At 34.3% G+C, this 17,652-nt stretch overlaps 1 protein-coding gene, 1 long non-coding RNA gene and 1 pseudogene across 9 annotated transcripts in view; 1 reads left to right on the top strand and 2 right to left on the bottom strand.

The window, feature by feature from the left end:
- The window catches only part of LOC138916605 (olfactory receptor 5W2-like), a 184,394-nt gene extending 177,449 nt beyond the window's left edge, over nt 1–6,945 (top strand). For 5 of the 8 annotated variants that reach the window (XR_011423890.1, XM_070229551.1, XM_070229536.1 and 2 more), the window contains one exon: nt 816–6,945. Coding sequence is in view for 3 of the 8 variants with exons in the window: in XM_070229536.1 (XP_070085637.1) it covers nt 816–1,110 (295 nt within the window). In the remaining 5 variants the exon portion in view is untranslated. The remainder of the gene's footprint in view (nt 1–815) is intronic. The other 3 variants (XR_011423884.1, XM_070229541.1, XM_070229545.1) reach the window with 1 other exon arrangement.
- A 604-nt stretch (nt 6,946–7,549) lies between these two features.
- Nucleotides 7,550–9,784, bottom strand: LOC138916393 (olfactory receptor 5D18-like; annotated as a pseudogene).
- Nucleotides 9,785–17,310: 7,526 nt separating this feature from the next.
- Nucleotides 17,311–17,652, bottom strand: part of LOC111772053 (uncharacterized) — a 36,857-nt gene continuing 36,515 nt past the window's right edge. The window contains exon 6 of the long non-coding RNA XR_011423895.1: nt 17,311–17,557. This is a non-coding gene — a long non-coding RNA (uncharacterized lncRNA). The remainder of the gene's footprint in view (nt 17,558–17,652) is intronic.

Below are 17,652 nucleotides of genomic sequence, written 5' to 3'. Positions count from 1 at the left end.
GGGCCAAGGACGATCAATATCCACTCATGAAGAAGTAAAAGATGAAACAATTTCTCTAATGGATATCAAGATTTATTGCAAACTATAATAATTAAGAATATGTAGTAATGGAAAATGCTTCAATAGAATACAATAGAGAGATAAGAAGCTGCCTGAAGTAGATTGAATAATTGGGTTCACTTATTCACCATCTCCTTGCATCCATAAATTCTACATACTTTGTTATTGATGGGGTGTATTTCTTCACCTTTGGATTATGAATCCAGTCCTGTGACATGTTTAATGATCTGTTAGCAGAAAAAAAATTGGCAGTGCTTAACTTAGGCTTTAAGAAACCTTGAATATTTTCACCTGGTCTACTGCTTTTCTGACATTTCCATAATGCAAATATCCAAATAGTCTAAAGATGATGAAAGACATGCGGAGCAATCCACACTCACGGAACTGTGGTGTGAAGCAAAACATTCCTAGCCTCATAGTCCAGGGCAGAACCACCTCAGATGACCTCCTGATCTTTGAAAATAAATAATCGTACTTTTAAGCCATTGATTTTTGATGCGTTTTTCAAGAGTTATTGTGACAACAGCTGATAATTATACTGATAAGCACACATATGGACACTTCATTTATGACAAGATTGGTATTAAATGGCAACAAGGCAGGAAGGGATTTTTTTTTTCAGTAAACAGCATGTGACAATGATATATTCATCTGGTTAGAAATGAAGTAGTATCATGAATGTTGGTGATTGATTACAGCTCTGAGATGCTGTGTTTGGTTAAGTTTGACTCAATTCCCTTGTTTTCTCATTCCAGGACCAGGCTGAAGGAACACTCTCGCTTTGTGGTATGCTGTTTTCCAAGTTTAATGCATAAGCTCAAGGAAGGAAGATTCAAACCATGTAGGGACATGTCAAGCTTTTTCTATGAGATAACTTATGACACACTCGTTCACTTTGCATTGTCCCAAGCAAGCCACATGGGAATTGTTCTCCTTCTGCCTACAGAGAAGCATGACAAAGATAAAGAGAGAACGAATAATGCTGAAAAAGTAAACAATCTGTCAAAGACCCAAACCTCATATCATCCACAAAAAACGAATTTTAGGTGACTCATACAGCAAAATATGAAGAAGAACAAACATTCTTGAATATTATATAGACAAATGTCTTCTTGACCTCAAGGGTAGATAAATATCTTCAACAATTACAAAAACATTACAAAAGCAATGCAGTTGACTAAGTTAAAATTCAAGCTTGCTCTTTATTTGAGGACATTGAGTGAAAAGTAAAGCCAAAATGCAAAAAAACTTTCAAGGTACATAACGGCCAAGGAGATAATATTCATAATATAAAATAAATTTTTGAATAAATTAGAACTATCACATAATAACTTAAATGAAGATTGGTAAATGCCCTAAGAATCCACTTTAAAAAAAAAAAGAAAAGGGCTGACCCAGTGGCGCAGCAGTTAAGTGTGCACATTCATGCTTCAGCGCCCCGGGTTTGCCAGTTTGAATCCCGGGTACAGACATGGCACTGCTTGGCACGCCATGCTGTAGTAGGCGTCCCACATATAAAGTAGAGGAAGATGGGCACGGATGTCAGCTCAGGGCCAGTCTTCCTCAGCGAAAAGAGGAGGATTGGCAGATGTTAGCTCAAGACTAGTACTCCTCAAAAAAAAAAAAAATACATGAACATATTGAAATGTGCCTAACTTCAATAATCATAAATATCCAAATTAAAACTACAAATGAAATATTCTAAATCAAATAAATGGGTAAAAACCATAACATCTAATAATACTGAACACTGGCAAAGAGGTGAATTATAACTTTAGAGCTTTCAAACATTGCTTTTAGGAGTCTAAATTGATAAAAATCACTTTGAAAAATTAAGAACCAAATAAATGCATAATACTTCTGGGTATAAATCTCAATCAAATAAATGCTTATGTGCAGTGTAATGGTACACATGCCCCCAAATTGAAATTTCCCAAATGTCCATCATAGTAGACTGGAATAAAGAAAAATTCTGAAATATTTATAATATAAAATATGTAATAGAAACAAATGGAATAAGGTATAAATATATGTAACATGAATACTTTGTAAAATGTAATATTCATCTATATAAGTCAGATATTTGAGATAAATAATGCATGAATTCCTTTAAATAAAGTTGCAAAAAAGGAATACGAATTTATATTTTTTGAGAGGCATAGTTAGATATTGAATCTATATAGACAAGTAATTGCATCATTTTGATAAAAATCATCCTTTTGACTCTTGCTGAGAGTAGGAGGAAAGGGCCAGTGATTGTCCCATGTATTGATCTACTTGAGAGTTACATGGATGTTTGTTTAAAAAATATGTTTTGGTATGTTTTAAATTTAAAATGAACAAGTCAGAGAATTAAGCAGATGCTAGATTTTGCAAAGAGTTAGATTATAATCATAAATGTAATAAAAACTATTGCACAATACTAGGTTGGGGAGTAAAATACATTGATTCTATAGTTTTAAAATATCACTATAGATGATCTGAGATTCATGCCTTATATAAGGTTAAAAAAATATGAGAAATATATTAATTTGATACTAACTGCTAAAAACCCACTTAATGACAATGGGACACAGGAAGCAGAGACATGAAGACAGTGTTTCATTTTAGAGCCAGAAATAACATAACTGACTGACATATTTGAGAGAGGCTGCAGAATAATAAATCAAAATAAATAATGCCTTCTCCTTTGCTTATTTAAGCAACTGAGTAGATATGGATGGCATTTACTGATATAAAGAAAATTGATAGGGGGCAAAAGTTTATCATTGAGAATGGATGATTCAAAAGTATACTTTATTACTCTCAGTCTTTTTATCAATAAGTAATGGATATAAGTTTTGTTAGAAATAAATTGAACTTTTCTTTAGTATTCAGTATTATTTCCAATAACTTTTATTGAACTATAAAATATCACATTGATGTTCAAAAGATGAGTGATACATATAGAGAGTGGTTAATATTTTCAGCATCTGCTCACTCAAACTCAGATAATATTTCTCACAATGCAAACTCACAGATCCTCATTTTACTTCAAATGAAGTGAAGTTTTAAGGGGAAGAAAAAGTTCTGTTTTATAGAACTTTCTGAGTCAAAAGAATTGGTTGTGAGAACCTGAGTGCGGATCCAGCAAAGACAGTTAGCATCTGTGTCTTTGCAGCACTTTTATAAAGGGGAACTGAAACTATGACATAAGTAATGAGTCTCTAAATATACATCCCTTCTTCGTCATTCTGACTTCCGTAATGTCTAACTGGGAGATGTTGAAATATATTTCTTCCTTGAACCCAGGTGAGATGAAGTGCATCAGAATGAATTATTTCTGTATTAAGTCAGAGTGTCCCGACCACCAAAAAACAGGGAAAGTGCAACATTTAATTGATTTAAAACATAATCACATATGTACTTAAAATAAAGGTAAACTAGCATCAACAATATATGTGAAAAATTATTGGATGTAAGTACTACAAAATACATATATTTATTTGAATTATATTGGTTGAGAAAGTAGTTTGGAGTTGATTAAACCCCTGACAGCCTCTTTCACATCTTTGTTCCTAAGGCTGTAGATAATGGGGTTCAGCAGGGAGATCACAACTGTAAAAAACACAGTGGCCACTTTGATCAGGAGCCATGAGCTCCTGGAGGTGGGCACGCAGTAGACAAGAAGGATGATCCCATGGAAAATGGTGATGGCAGTCAGGTGGGGAGCACAGGTGGAGATGGATTTTTGGAGTCCATTAGTAGAAGGCTTCTGGATGATTGTGACAATCATGACAAGATAGGAAGAGAGGATAATCAGGGGCTACAAGCCTCACTGAATACAGAAATGACTAAACATATCAACTGACTGAAATAGCTGTCAGAACAGGATAAAGAGATAACGGCAGAATACTCACAGCCAAAGTGATTTATGGTATTAGAACCACAAAAGGATAGTTCCAAAACAGAGTATGTGATTGTCAGGGAATATATTCAAATCATATGTAGGTTCCAGCTGCTAGGAGGGTACTGAGTTTATGAGACATAGCGACTGTGTAGAAAAGAGGATTAGTAAGAGCCACAAACAAGTCACAGGCCATCACTGCTAACATGAACATCTGTAATCACAAATGCACAGCCAAAGAAAAATTGTACCATGCATCCTTTGAAGGAGACAGCTGTGTCTTCCACAACTAAGATTTCTGGCAGTGTGGGTGTAAATACGCTGGAATAACAAAAACCGAAAAAGGATAAATGGCTGAGAAAAAAGTACAGGGGTGTGTAGAGTTTGGGATTGATCCTTATAACCACAATTATGCTTAAATTTTGTTTACTCTTACTTAGCCTGGAATGCAATACTGTCGGGGTTTGGGAAGGCATTTTACACTGAATGAATCAAATTAAAACTCATTAGCCTGGATTTGTATAATATGTCCATGAGCTATATAACCACATCTTTTTTTCACTGCAATACAACTTCATTCACAACAGTATTTTAAATTTTTATTGTACGAAAACAATTCATTTATATTTTCTAATATAATATGTTTACACCTCTAAAACGGCACATCTACCCTGGTTCTTTTACACTGTGTCATCACTACACATGTTACTACATAACTCTTCCAAGAAAACATTGCTAGTTAATCTAAATGTCTTTTCTCTTACTCTATTTTCTTTCCACTCATATCTTCACAATATTTATGCAATGCCTGGCATATTTTGCTATTCTTATGGATATATGTGTGTCAATGTCCTTCACTTCAGATTGAAAAGATGATTCTAGGTAGAATCAACTCACCAAAAGCCAGATCTTGATATATTTTTTTATTTAAGACTTCCTTGTTAGTGTTTAAAACTCCATACATATTCTGTCTCAAAATTGAAATTTTTGTTTAATTTTTTCCAATGCCTTAGTCAGAAAGTTGATGATTCTTGCTAAATATAACTTAATAAAGATACCAAGAAATGCCATTTTTGCCACTGTCAGGAAATTTTGGAGGAAACATAGACATGTCCTTGAGGAATAAACAGATTTTATACTGAATGAATCAAATCAAAACTCATTAGCCTGGATTTGTATAATATGTCCATGAGCTATAAACAGGTCTGGAAACTATACTCCATGATCACGTTGTTTGTTTTATGTCTAACTAACTGACTTTGGGGACACAGGCCTTGGAGCATCCTGACAACATTTATTTTTATGAGCTAAAAACAAAATAATTAGAGGAAACTTCCTCTTCTGCAATTTAGAATATAATTTCTTCTAAGCCATTAACATGTGGATCTTTATGTCTCAAAAATAATTTACCTCTGTATAAAGGCTATAATTCTTAAAATCATGAAAAAATTATAGTCACATCTATCCAATGACTCCAACATAATTATAGTTGTTATGATGTGCTTTTTAGTCTATTTTGCTTAAGTGTTGGCACATGTTTTTTTATAGAAACACATTTAACATGACGCTGTACAAATTTTTACTTTCAATAATTTGGGCTTATTGTTTGTTATATCCTAAATATGCATTCCTTTAGCTGGGAGTTGGGAGAGGGGGGGTAAGGTATTTATCCCTATCTAGGCTGTAGATCCACTGTATTCTTCAGTTCAGCCATAGGGGTTAACGTGCTGATATTTTAAATCCAGCTATGTGATTCCTACACGTACTCCTCTAGGACACAAATCAGGAAATAAAGAAAGTACTGTTAAATACTGTCTTGGCATAGGCCTTCAAGGAAAAACAGTCACATTTATACCTACTACATCCAAAATTTTAAAAGAAGAGCAGCATATGAATTCATTGGCAGAAAAAAATTAACCTGTAAGCATCACTTAACACAACCATTAGTGAACTAAGATATTATCTAACATACATTTTTGCCTTACATTTGTGTAAATTAACTGATCATTCAAGAGTATTTACCAAAGTAAAACAACATCCTGTTCTAAAAGGATTTTGCAACTATTCACTCTTTTGTGCTTTTGTTTTATTTTCTACTAAGAGACAGAAAACTAGAGTGCAAAAATTAAAAGTTACATAACTTCAAAATCAATATTTAAGAATAAGATATTCTAGTTTTTAGCTTAGAGTCCTTAATGAATATATCAAATGTTCCATGATGCATGCTCAAACTTTCTAAATCTTTTTTCTCTTCTTAAAGATGTTTATTAAACTACACACACACACACAGGTTTTTATAGTATCTGATAGGAACAGTTACTTATATCCCCTTCTTGACAAACATTTAAAAATTAAAGTAAATCCTTTGTTACTACTGTGATACACTATGAGTATTGAGAATGTTGTTGTATATCCCTAAAGAGTAGTCACACAAGACATGATTTGATGTAAAGCATTCTGGTAAAGAAATTCAACTTCCATATGGAAATAAATCTCTTAATCATGACAGAAACAAGTAACATTTAATGGGTTAAATTAGAACAACAACACGTGGATATCGCTCTATTCTTTGCTTGTAAACCTTAATCATGATTACTAAGACACAAGTAGAAAAGGCAAGCTCTTATAGTTAATCTCGACCAGTCTTTTCACTTAAAGTAACCCAATGACCCATCAATTATTAGAAAACTTTGGTAAAACGTGTCTCGGTCGTGAGTTATCTGTTATCTGCCATAGAGTTATCTGGCATTATCAAGAAATAATGTGTTTCTTGAGGTAAATGTTTTAATCAATCTTTGGTAGAGTTTGAACCAAACTTTACATTTCTCCCTACACCCCTAACCACTGACTTGCAATTTTACTGTTCTATAAGAGGTAGATAACTTTCTCACACTTTGACTTTGGGCTTATCCATGTGTTTTGCTTTGATTCATAAAATAACAGCAGGTGATACCCTAACAGGAGTTTGAATTACGCTTTTGTGTTTGGGCATACATTATTGTGACTTAGCATTCAGTGTAGACCATTGGCTAAATGGTCCAACAGAGATGATATACAAACAGGTCTTTAGATTGAAGTTCATCTAGTTAGCTCAGTCCTGACACTCAGGTGACCCAGTTGGTATCAGCTGAGCTAGCTCAGTCAAATCACTGATTGAAAAGGATTGTTACTGTTGCATCCCACTGGAGTTCATGATTGATTGTTTCCTTTTTTCAATAAATCCCTGATGCTTGAATAAGATCTATGTATTGTATTATCAATATCGTGGTTGCTGTATTGTACTATCGCAGTGGAAACTGGGTAAAAGACATTGGGATCTCTCTATATTACTTACTACAAAAAATAAATCTAAAATTATGTCAATAAAATTTCCAATAAATACATAAATGATATACAACTACTTTGACATAAATGGAAAAACTAGAGTGATGGGTACATATTTCCAAAATGTGTACCATTTTCTTGTGCTACTACATAGAAAGAAAATATTGTATATTTTGTTATACTACCAATTATAATTTAACTAAACCATATTCTGGAGTGTGCCAAACTTAAACACAACACCAAGGGGCTGGTCCAGGAACTTTTTAAGGGACATATATTTCCTATTTAGCTTTGCTTGTCTGTGAATCTTCCGATGCTAAAGTGGTTTGTATGGAATTAAATATATATTTTTTTAGATATTTATGGTTTTATGTTGAACAGCTCTTAATGTACTACTTTTATATTAAGAAATAAACTTCCTCCTTGCAAGATATAACACTTCAGATCAACTCAAAAATTCCACATGACTTCTATTGAACACAAATTTGTCCTGGGCAATCACACAGTCATGTATGCTAACACAGAGACTTTTGCGTTTCTATTTCTGAATCAAAAACTTAGTTTAAGTAGTGTAAGTTTTTATCCCTAACATTATTTGTAACATTAAAATTATTCACTAAACATTAGAGTGAATGGATATTGAACTGCCAGTTAAAAGGTTACCATATTTATGTACTGCTTTGCTATTGGACAATTCTTACCAGACTCTCAAAAAGAAATAATGGATATTTCTATCTTTATATTTTATCACAGAACAATCTAATATTGATTAACTTCTTGAGTGTATCTTTCACATCTTTGTTTCTGAGGCTGTAGATCAGTGGGTTCAGCATGGGGATGACCACTGTGTAAAAGACGGATGCTACCTTGACCATGAGCCATGAACTTTTGGAGTTAGGAACACAGTAGAGAAAAAGGATGCTCCCATGGAAAATGGTAATGGTGGTTAGGTGGGAGGCACATGTGGAGAAGGCTTTGTGGCGTCCCCTAGTTGAAGGCATCTTCATGACAGTAATAAAAATGAAAACATACGAAGTAAGAATAATCATCAGACTGCATATTTCATTGAACGTGGCAGAGACAAACATGATCTGGTTAATGTATGTATCTGAACAGGAAACAGCAACAATGGCACCATGCTCACAGCCAAATTATTTATGAAGTTATTCCCACAAAAGGATAAGGTCAACAAAAAACATGTGAATATTAAAGAACAGTATGATGCACCCACCAACAAGGAACAAAGCTTCTGAGACATTACAACTGTGTAGACAAGAGGATTACAAACTGCTACAAATCGGTCATATGCCATCGCTGCCAACATGAACATTTCTGTCACGACAAATATGCCTGCAAAGAACAACTGCATGATGCATCCTGTGAAGGAGATGGTTCTGTCTTTCACAACCAAATTTTCTAAGAGTTTAGGTGTAACTACTGTAGAGTAACAGAAATCAACAAAGGATAAGCGGCTGAGAAAAAAGTACATGGGGGTGTGGAGTTTGGGATTGATCTTGATAATCACAATCATGCCCAGGTTCCCCACCACTGTGATTGCGTAGATGGTCAGGAATACCAAGAACAGGGGCAACTGGAGTTCTGGATATTCTGAGAAGCCCAAAAGAACAAAGGTGACTCTGCCACTCTGGTTTTCTTTGTTCCTGTGGACAAAATATGAAAGTTTATCCACAGAAGTAAGAACCAAAATTTGAAATAAGTAAAAGAATAGAAGCATTGAGAAGTTCGATGCGTCTCTATTAAGAGTGTTGCTGAAAATGCTACACTTCCACTGTTACATTATTTCAAAAGTTAGTCTTCACTTATGTGATGATTACATAGTAAATAATAATTTTGTGTAAGTGGAATAATCAAAAACAAAGTTAAGACAGGAAGGATGAAAAACAGAGTAGACATCGTTATGTTTCAAATAATAAAATTCGATTTCCTCATAGATAGCTAATGCCAGTCATGAGGGGTAGATCAACTCTGCTGAATCTCAGCTTAGTAAAACTAATTGTATTAGAGGAAATACCTATCATGAGTTTCTACAGTTTCTTCCGTCTCACCTCTTAAGCTGTGAGATAATTAACTTATATGTTAAAAAAATTTTGAAATGCTAACATTCCTACAAAATGATCAATTTAATAGCTTCTTTGTTGTTCTGTGTTCTTTCCAGTGCCCTTCTGACTCCTAGTAACACAGTAGTCTCGGGACGTTCTGGAGCTGTGCTGTAGATGTATTATAATCTTTTCACTTTTGTAGAACCAATTTTGAAAATGTTTAAATATTATTGATTGCATATTACATTATGCATCAGGAGGCATTCACAATGAAATGTATACTGTGTCTTCAGTGATAACAGTTGAAACAATATTGAACAAAAAGCTCTTCATTTTCCAATGTAGCAAATTTTTTAAGTTGGGTAAGTGACAAACAATAAGAACTATGAAGTACTTGAAAATGCATATAAATTTCAGAGTGCAGGAAAAATTAAATTTAAAGCTTTTCCAAAGACCAGTGTCAGGATAGAGAACTACCTCAACACGGCACCATAGTATTTCTTGAATATTACTTGATATCAGTAGGTATTTCCTCAGGAGTAAAATGAGCATAGTAATAGTATAAAATTTAAGTCACTAGAAAGGAAATAGGTACTTTGATAACGAATTGAAAGGCTATATGATATGACATCATGCACAGCAGATATTTAGCTTTCTTTTTTATTGGATTTATGAGTAATTGGTATGACATCAAAAACCTTATTCGGTTATGCAAATCAGGCCAAGCATGTACAAGTGTCAACAGGTGGGGACACTTTGGAATAGAATGTAGAATTTTTTTCCTACAGAACCCACACAACGGAAATACTATGGGATTTCTTTGGGTACTTCATCTAAGATGCATAATAAATGTTCCACATTCTCCTACAGGTTTTTTCACCACAATAGAATATTCTCAGATCCCCACATTCTTCTGCCTGTAGGAAAGATATCTTCCAAAACCCAACTCCATGACAGATAGTTCCTCTGTAAAAATCCTTCATAAGGTCTTAGCTGTGGAAAGATGGAGTATGGCAATTTTTCCCAGCCACATTCCTTCAATTTAAAATACTTTATGCAGCATCGAAGGAACAATTTTCCATGATTACTTTAACCTAACTGCCAATGACATTTAAGATTTCAAATACTTTTTATTAGTTAACACATGAAGTTTACATAATTCAGCCTGGCTTTTCCAAAAATTCTTGTATCTATAAATTCAATCTCATTATCACTTAAATTCTTTTTTAGTCATGATGGAGTTATCAAGCTCTGTTACGTAACACATGCTCATTTACTTATAGTTTATTTTCCCATTTTATCCTCACTCTTATAATGTTTTATTTTGCCACCTACCATTATTGGCATTGCTCACTGTTTCTTCTCTTTTGTATACATACAAACTTAATATTTATATCTCACAATTACCATGTGCTATATCCTATCATTCACAAATGTGATAATTTGTCACTTTCTTCCTCAGAGATCATAGGAAGTGTGAAGACAAGGCCCATTTTTTATTATTCTCTTTTGCCAAAATGTTTATTTCATTGCCGAGTACATTGTGGCCACCCAATGAGAAAACCAGGATGAATATCATTTGAAAGAAAAGAATTAGAATATGATAATGTAAACCCTCTCCTAGTCAAACTAAGTGGATTTGTGGGCTCTTTGTTCTGCGCATGTGTTTGTGTACTGCAAAGATCACTAAAACTCCATATTTACCTTTAAAGTAAAAGAAAAGAGACTGAATCGACTCACCTAAATACAAAAGCACTTGAATGAGTCATTTACTGAAGAATTCTTTGTTAAGATTAATGAACTCCAGGAGTGCTCCTGCTTGATATTTAATTAAGAGAAACAGATTTGAAAACACTAGTAGGAGTCCAGAGAATATTTCATTAAATACTTCCTATAAGTTACTTTTTTTCCCAACCTATTAGGAAAACTCAGAGATACCAAAGATAAGATCACATCTGAAAACAGAATTCTAACACCAAACTGTGTTACAAATATATGAATCAAGACCTCAGGGACATGGAGCCTAGAGAATACCACTGAAGTATTGTTTGAAGCCTGCAATTCAAGTAATTAGATGTAACACTGTCCCATATGATATCTTCGCTTTATATTTTGTTCCTAAAGCCCTCCTGGGGGCATTTGTATTATCAACTTTACTCAATTAATCTTAAGAAAAATAAATAACCCTGTATATGTCTTTAACTTTACAGGGACATAAAAAACAGAAATGTACAAAGGGAGAAAGCATCTATAAGACAATAGCTAGGAGAGTGATTATTAATTCATATTGATTTATTTTTCTATTTTCTCATAAAGGTATATTTATGTTCCTATGTTTCTAAATATAGAGCTGCCTAAACAATGTCTCTTTTTTATTTTTTCTTTGTTAATTAGTAATGTGTTATAAACCATTTTCTATTTACACTCTCAGTTTTACTAAAAGAAAACAATTTGCGTTGGCCTTTTAAGTGTAAGTACAGAGGCCTCAAATGTTCATATTTACTATTGAATCTGAAAAACAATTGGGGATTATACATTTCCTAAATATATAAGTTTATGAAAAGGATGATATATTCACTGATTTTGGTAACTCTATCCATCATGCCTTTAAAGACACAAATTAAATTTACCAGTGACTTGATGCAGTAGAGGATTATTTCTTACTAAAGCAAGATAAAGCATGCATTTCTAAACATTGACAACTTTGTTCCTTGTAGTATTATAGGGGCTGAGGTTTCTTCCAACTTGTAGCTTACCATCATTATGGGGCTTCTGAAGTTATGTTTCTCTTTTGTAAGTGAATAAGAGGTAATCATGGAACAACTCTGTGAGTACATCTTTAGAAAAGATCAATCTCATTGAAGCTGACCTCACATACCACAGAGGGGAATCAAGGTCAAGAGATAGTCAAAAGTCTCAGAAACACTAAACCTGAGGAAGTACAGATAAAAAGTGATATGGAGGGCTAGACTGGTAACATAGCAGTTAAGTGTGCACATTCTGCTTCAGTGGTCCAGGGTTTGCTAGTTCAGATCCTGGGCACAGACCTAGGCACCACTTATCAAGCCATGCTGTGGCAGGCATCCCACCTATAAAATAGAGGAAGATGGACATGGATGTTAGCTCAGGGCCAATCTTCCTCAGCAAAAAGAAGAGGATTAGCAGAGGATGTTAGCTCAGGGCTGACCTTCCTCAAAAAAAAAAAAAAAGTGATATGGATCTGTACTCATCAAGGATATTGGTCTGTACTTTTCTTGTAGTGTCTGTGTCTAGCTTTGATATGAAGGTAATGCTGGGCTCACAAAATTAATTTAGAAGTTTTCCCTCTACTTTTGGAAGAATTTAAGAAGGATTGATGTTAACGCTTCTTTAAATGTTTGTAGAATCCTCAACAAAAGACTAGTAAATTGAACCAAACAACATATTAAAGGGATTATATAATATGACCTAGTGAGATTTTTTCCAGGAATACAAGTGTGGTCCAACATAAGACAACCAATCAGTGCAATATACAACATGAATAGAACAGAGGAATAAAACAACATGGTCAGTTCAATCGAAACAGGAAAAGCATGTGACAAATTGAAACACTCTCCCATGATAAAAACACTCAGAAAACTATGACTAGTAGGGAGCTTTCTCAACCTAATAAAGGCTATTATGAAACTAATAAAGGCCACTTATGAAAAATCCACAGGCAGTATAACAAATGATTAAAGACACCATGTGTGGACCTATACATGGTTCATCAGGCCATGCTGTGGTGGTGTCCCACATGCAAAATAGAGAAAGATTGACAAAGATGGTAGCTCAGGGCCTATCTTCCTCACCAAAAAAAAAAAAAAAAAAGAAGTATAAGCAAGAAAATAAGAAATAAGTGAATTGGACTTCACAAAATTTAAACCATTTGTGCGTCAAAAAACATTGTCAATAAGGTCAATAAAAAGCCTACAGAATAGGATAAAAGATTTACAAATCAGGGGCTGGCCCCGTGGCCGAGTGGTTAAGTTCACGCGCTCCGCTGCAGGCGGCCCAGTGCTTCGTTACTTCGAATCCTGGGCGCGGACATGGCACTGCTCATCAGACCACGCTGAGGCAGCGTCCCACATGCCACAACTAGAAGAACCCACAACGAAGAATACACAACTATGTACCGGGGGGCTTTGGGGAGAAAAAGGAAAAAATAAAATCTTTAAAAAAAAAAAGATTTACAAATCATATATCTGATACTAGCCTAATATCCAGAATATGTATAGGACTCTTACAACCCAACAATAAAAAGTCAAACAAGGGGGCCGGCCCCATGGCAGAGTGATTAAGTTCGTTAGCTCTGCTTTGGTGGCACAGGGTTTCACTTGTTCAGATCCCGGGCACTGATGTGGCACTGTTCATCAGGCCATGCTGATGCGGCGTCACACATCACATAACCAGAGGCACTCACAACTAGAATTGGGACTCTGGGGAGAAGAAGAAGGAAAAACAAATGAAGAAGATTGGCAACAGATGTTAGCTCAGGTGCCGATCTTAAAAGAAAAAAGGTCAAACAAGATATAAAACAAGATTTATAAAAGTCTAACAAGCACATGAAAAGACACTCAACATCTTTAGACTTTAGGAAATTGGAAATCAATACCATAATGAGATATCACTTCACACCCACTGGGCGGACTCTAATTAAAATGTGTATGTATATATACAATAGCAAGTGTTGGCAAGGTTTTGGAGCAACTGAAACTGTCATACATTATTAGTGGGAATATAAAATGACTCAGACACTCTGGAAATCAGTTTGGTGATTCCTCATATAAACAAATATAGAATTACTATCAGACCAAATGCATAGTAAAAATATTTGCCTTCCACAAAGAGAAGTTGCCCTTTGCCCTCAGTTTCTGGGAGGTAATCTATGTCTTACCTGACAAAAATGTCTGTTTAGGGAGGGTGGCTGGCCACACCTGATATCAAGGTGGGGCTGACCATATTACACAATCTTCAAGTAGGGATTGCCCATACCAGAAAGATTAACCATGAGATTTAGTGTGGAGGCTTTTAGATATGGAGTATCAGTCAACCTGGAGGCTGAGACCAACATTTGGACAATCAATCAATTAATCAAGCCTCTGTAACAGAGTCCTAATAAATACTGAACACTGAGGTTTGTGTGGATTTCCCTGGTTGGGAATAACTCATGTGTATTGTACAATGTTAATTCTGGGATGATAACATGTCCTGAGGACAATGGAAGTTTCCTTTTTGGACCCCTCCTAGACTCTGTCCAATACATTTCTACCTTTGAGTTATTTGTCTGTGTCCTTATCTTGTGATGAACCATAACTGTGAGTATAGTTCTCTGTAAGTTGTTTGAAATTTCTGGGAAATTAGGGTACCTAAATGTGTTTTCGGGAATTCCTCAGACTTGTAATTTGTGCCGGAATTGAGTGCTGGATTATATGCTGTGACCTCAAACCTTACAGTCTGGCTAACTCCACGGTACCAGCAATTCCACTCCTAGGTATATACAAAACAGAATTGACAACAGGCACTCAAGCAAATACTTACACATGAATGTTCTTATCAGCATTATTCACAACCGCCAAAAGGTGAAACAACACAAATGTCCTTCAATAAATAGATGGACACACTAAATGTGGTGTGTATATATGTATGATGGGATATTACTTAGTAATAAAAAGGAATAAAGTACTGATACATGTTATAATGTGAATGAACCTTGAAAACAGTATGCTAGAATGAAAGAGCTCAGACACAAAGGTCACATACTGCATGGTTCCCTTTGTATGAAATGTATAATACGGGCAAATACATAGAGATAGAAAGCAGATTTCTCATTATTAGGACCAAGGAGGAGGGGGAAATGGGGAAAAACTGTTTAATGGGTATGATTATTTTTTGAGATTGTGAAAATAATTTGGAACTAAGTAGAGGTGTGGGTGTACAATATGGTGAACCTTTTAGTGTCAATGAATTTTTACTTGAAAAAGATTAATATTATATTATGAGAATTTCACTTCAATAGAAGAGAAACCAGTTATGAAAAGGAAATAAGATTTGATTCTATTTTTTGTCTCAGTCTCTGCAGCAGTTGATTCAAATTTTTCAAAGGTAAAAATCCTGTTATTCTCCTAACTAAAATTCTATTGCTTCAGTCTTCCATATTATCAATAATTCATTATCCAGAAAGAAGGAAGTAAATAAGTTTTTCTTGTTCTAATACTCTATCCTTTCTGTTCCAGTTTGCTGAAAATTTTTATCATGAATAGTTGCTTAATTTTATTAACTATTCTTCACATCTTTTGAGGTGACTATATGTTATATTTTATTTTGTTAATGTGGTGAATCACATTGATGGACTAGTAATGATATAGCAAGCTTGCATTCCTGGATTAAACCTCTCCTGAATATGATTTATTATCCATTGCATATATCAATGAATTGATTTGCTATTTTAAGCACTTGTCCATATATATTTATGATATATTCTTCCGGAACTTACCTATCTAGTGATGCAGGTATCATAAAATGAACTGGAAAATGTTGCCTGCTTATTCTATTGTTGGTGTAAATTTATGTACGATTGGAATTAAACCTCTCTAATGTGCCATATACATTAGGGATAAGGCTATCAGTTTTGTAAGGTATTCCTGAAATTTTGTTGATAACAGTAGGGAAATAAACACCAAATATAACCAGAAAATCACTCATACATGTTGCTTCTCTGAGACCCACAAGGTCAGAACTATTTTCATACACTTTCTATTGGGCTTTATCTTTGTGCTTAGAATGCAACTTTTTTCATCAACAAGACAGTCTTTGAGCTTGAATGAACTATGAATCTAAGCAGCAATACTCAGGAAAGAAAGAGCCTTGATGTAGGAGCTCCACAATCCCTTCCCCTAACTGCCCGTCTGAATTTCCTTATTTCTCTTTCAGAGTCAATCTTTTTCTAAGAAGATAAAGAGTAAGGAAGATCAGTTATGCAGTAAAAATGTCACCTAACACCCCTGGAATCCTCATATCATAAAAAAATTGTCCAGCATTGCAAATTTCCTGAAGTTGTATTACTAAACATTATATGAAAAGTAATATTTACATAATATGGTCTACATTCAACTTATAACATTTTCTCCATTAAGTGACTATTAATTCTGTACATTCTTCCTTTAATCTTGTGAATACCTTCACCAAAAATCTTGACACAGCTCCTCAGAAATGAAACAAAGGAACTGCACCTATCCATGGCACTATTAAGAATATAAAGTAAGAAGCGTATAATTCATATATAGAAATGAAGAGCCCATCTAAAAGTGCACAGATTAAAATTATAACTTTGAAATGCTTGGAGAATATCTGCATTATATTTGTGTAAGTAAATGTCCATTCAAAAGCATTTTCCAGAATAACTAAAATCTATTCTAAAGGAACTTACAGCTATTCAGATGTTTTTCTTTATAATTTGTTTTATTTTCTCCTTAGGATCTTAAATCCAAAGACCTATAGCATATGTCAAATATAGCTCACCCTATACTGTGTTCACATCCTTTAGATACATGTTTTCTGTCATTAAAATATTTTTATTAACATACACACAGCCTATCAAACTACTTGTTGACTGGAGCACTTAGTTGAGTGTGTATGACATCTGGCTGACAGAGAGTTAAAAGTTAAATAAATCACATAACTCTATACATTATATATCTTGAATTGTTGAATATATTGTTACATATTGTTCCACAATCAAATAAATAGGTTAGGTTACAAAGTTTGACATCAATCTTCATTAAAATGGAAATTAGAATTTTTTATTTGCAGATAAAAAGTCCATGATTTGGGTGAAGTCAATAAGATGATTCACAGTCTGCAGTTGGACTGAAACCATGATAACTTGGAAATTTACCAAAATTTTGTCTATCCTGTGAGACGTCAACCATGATCAGCCATGGAAAAGTCTGTCAAGCTACAACAGTTATTTTTATTTATTTATTTATTTTCAAAAAAAGATTCACTCTGAGCTAACATCTGTTACCAATCTTCCTTTTTTCTTCTTCTCCCCACCAGAACCTCAGTACATAGTTGTATATTCTACTTGTAGGTCCTTTTGGTCCTTCTATATGAGCCACCACCACAGCATGGCTACTGACAGACAAGTGATGTGGTTCCATGCAAAGGAACTGAATCCAGGCCACCAAAGTGGAGCAGTTATATTTATCTGAAATACAGGAAGAACAGTTTCCATTAAACAAAATTGACCATAAACTTTAGGTATATTGAAGTGTTAGGCCCAAATCTTCATTGTATTCTGTA

This window comes from Equus caballus, chromosome 12 (assembly GCF_041296265.1).
Source record: "Equus caballus isolate H_3958 breed thoroughbred chromosome 12, TB-T2T, whole genome shotgun sequence".
NCBI lineage: Eukaryota > Metazoa > Chordata > Mammalia > Perissodactyla > Equidae > Equus > Equus caballus.
This window is presented reverse-complemented; position numbering and strand designations above follow the sequence as displayed.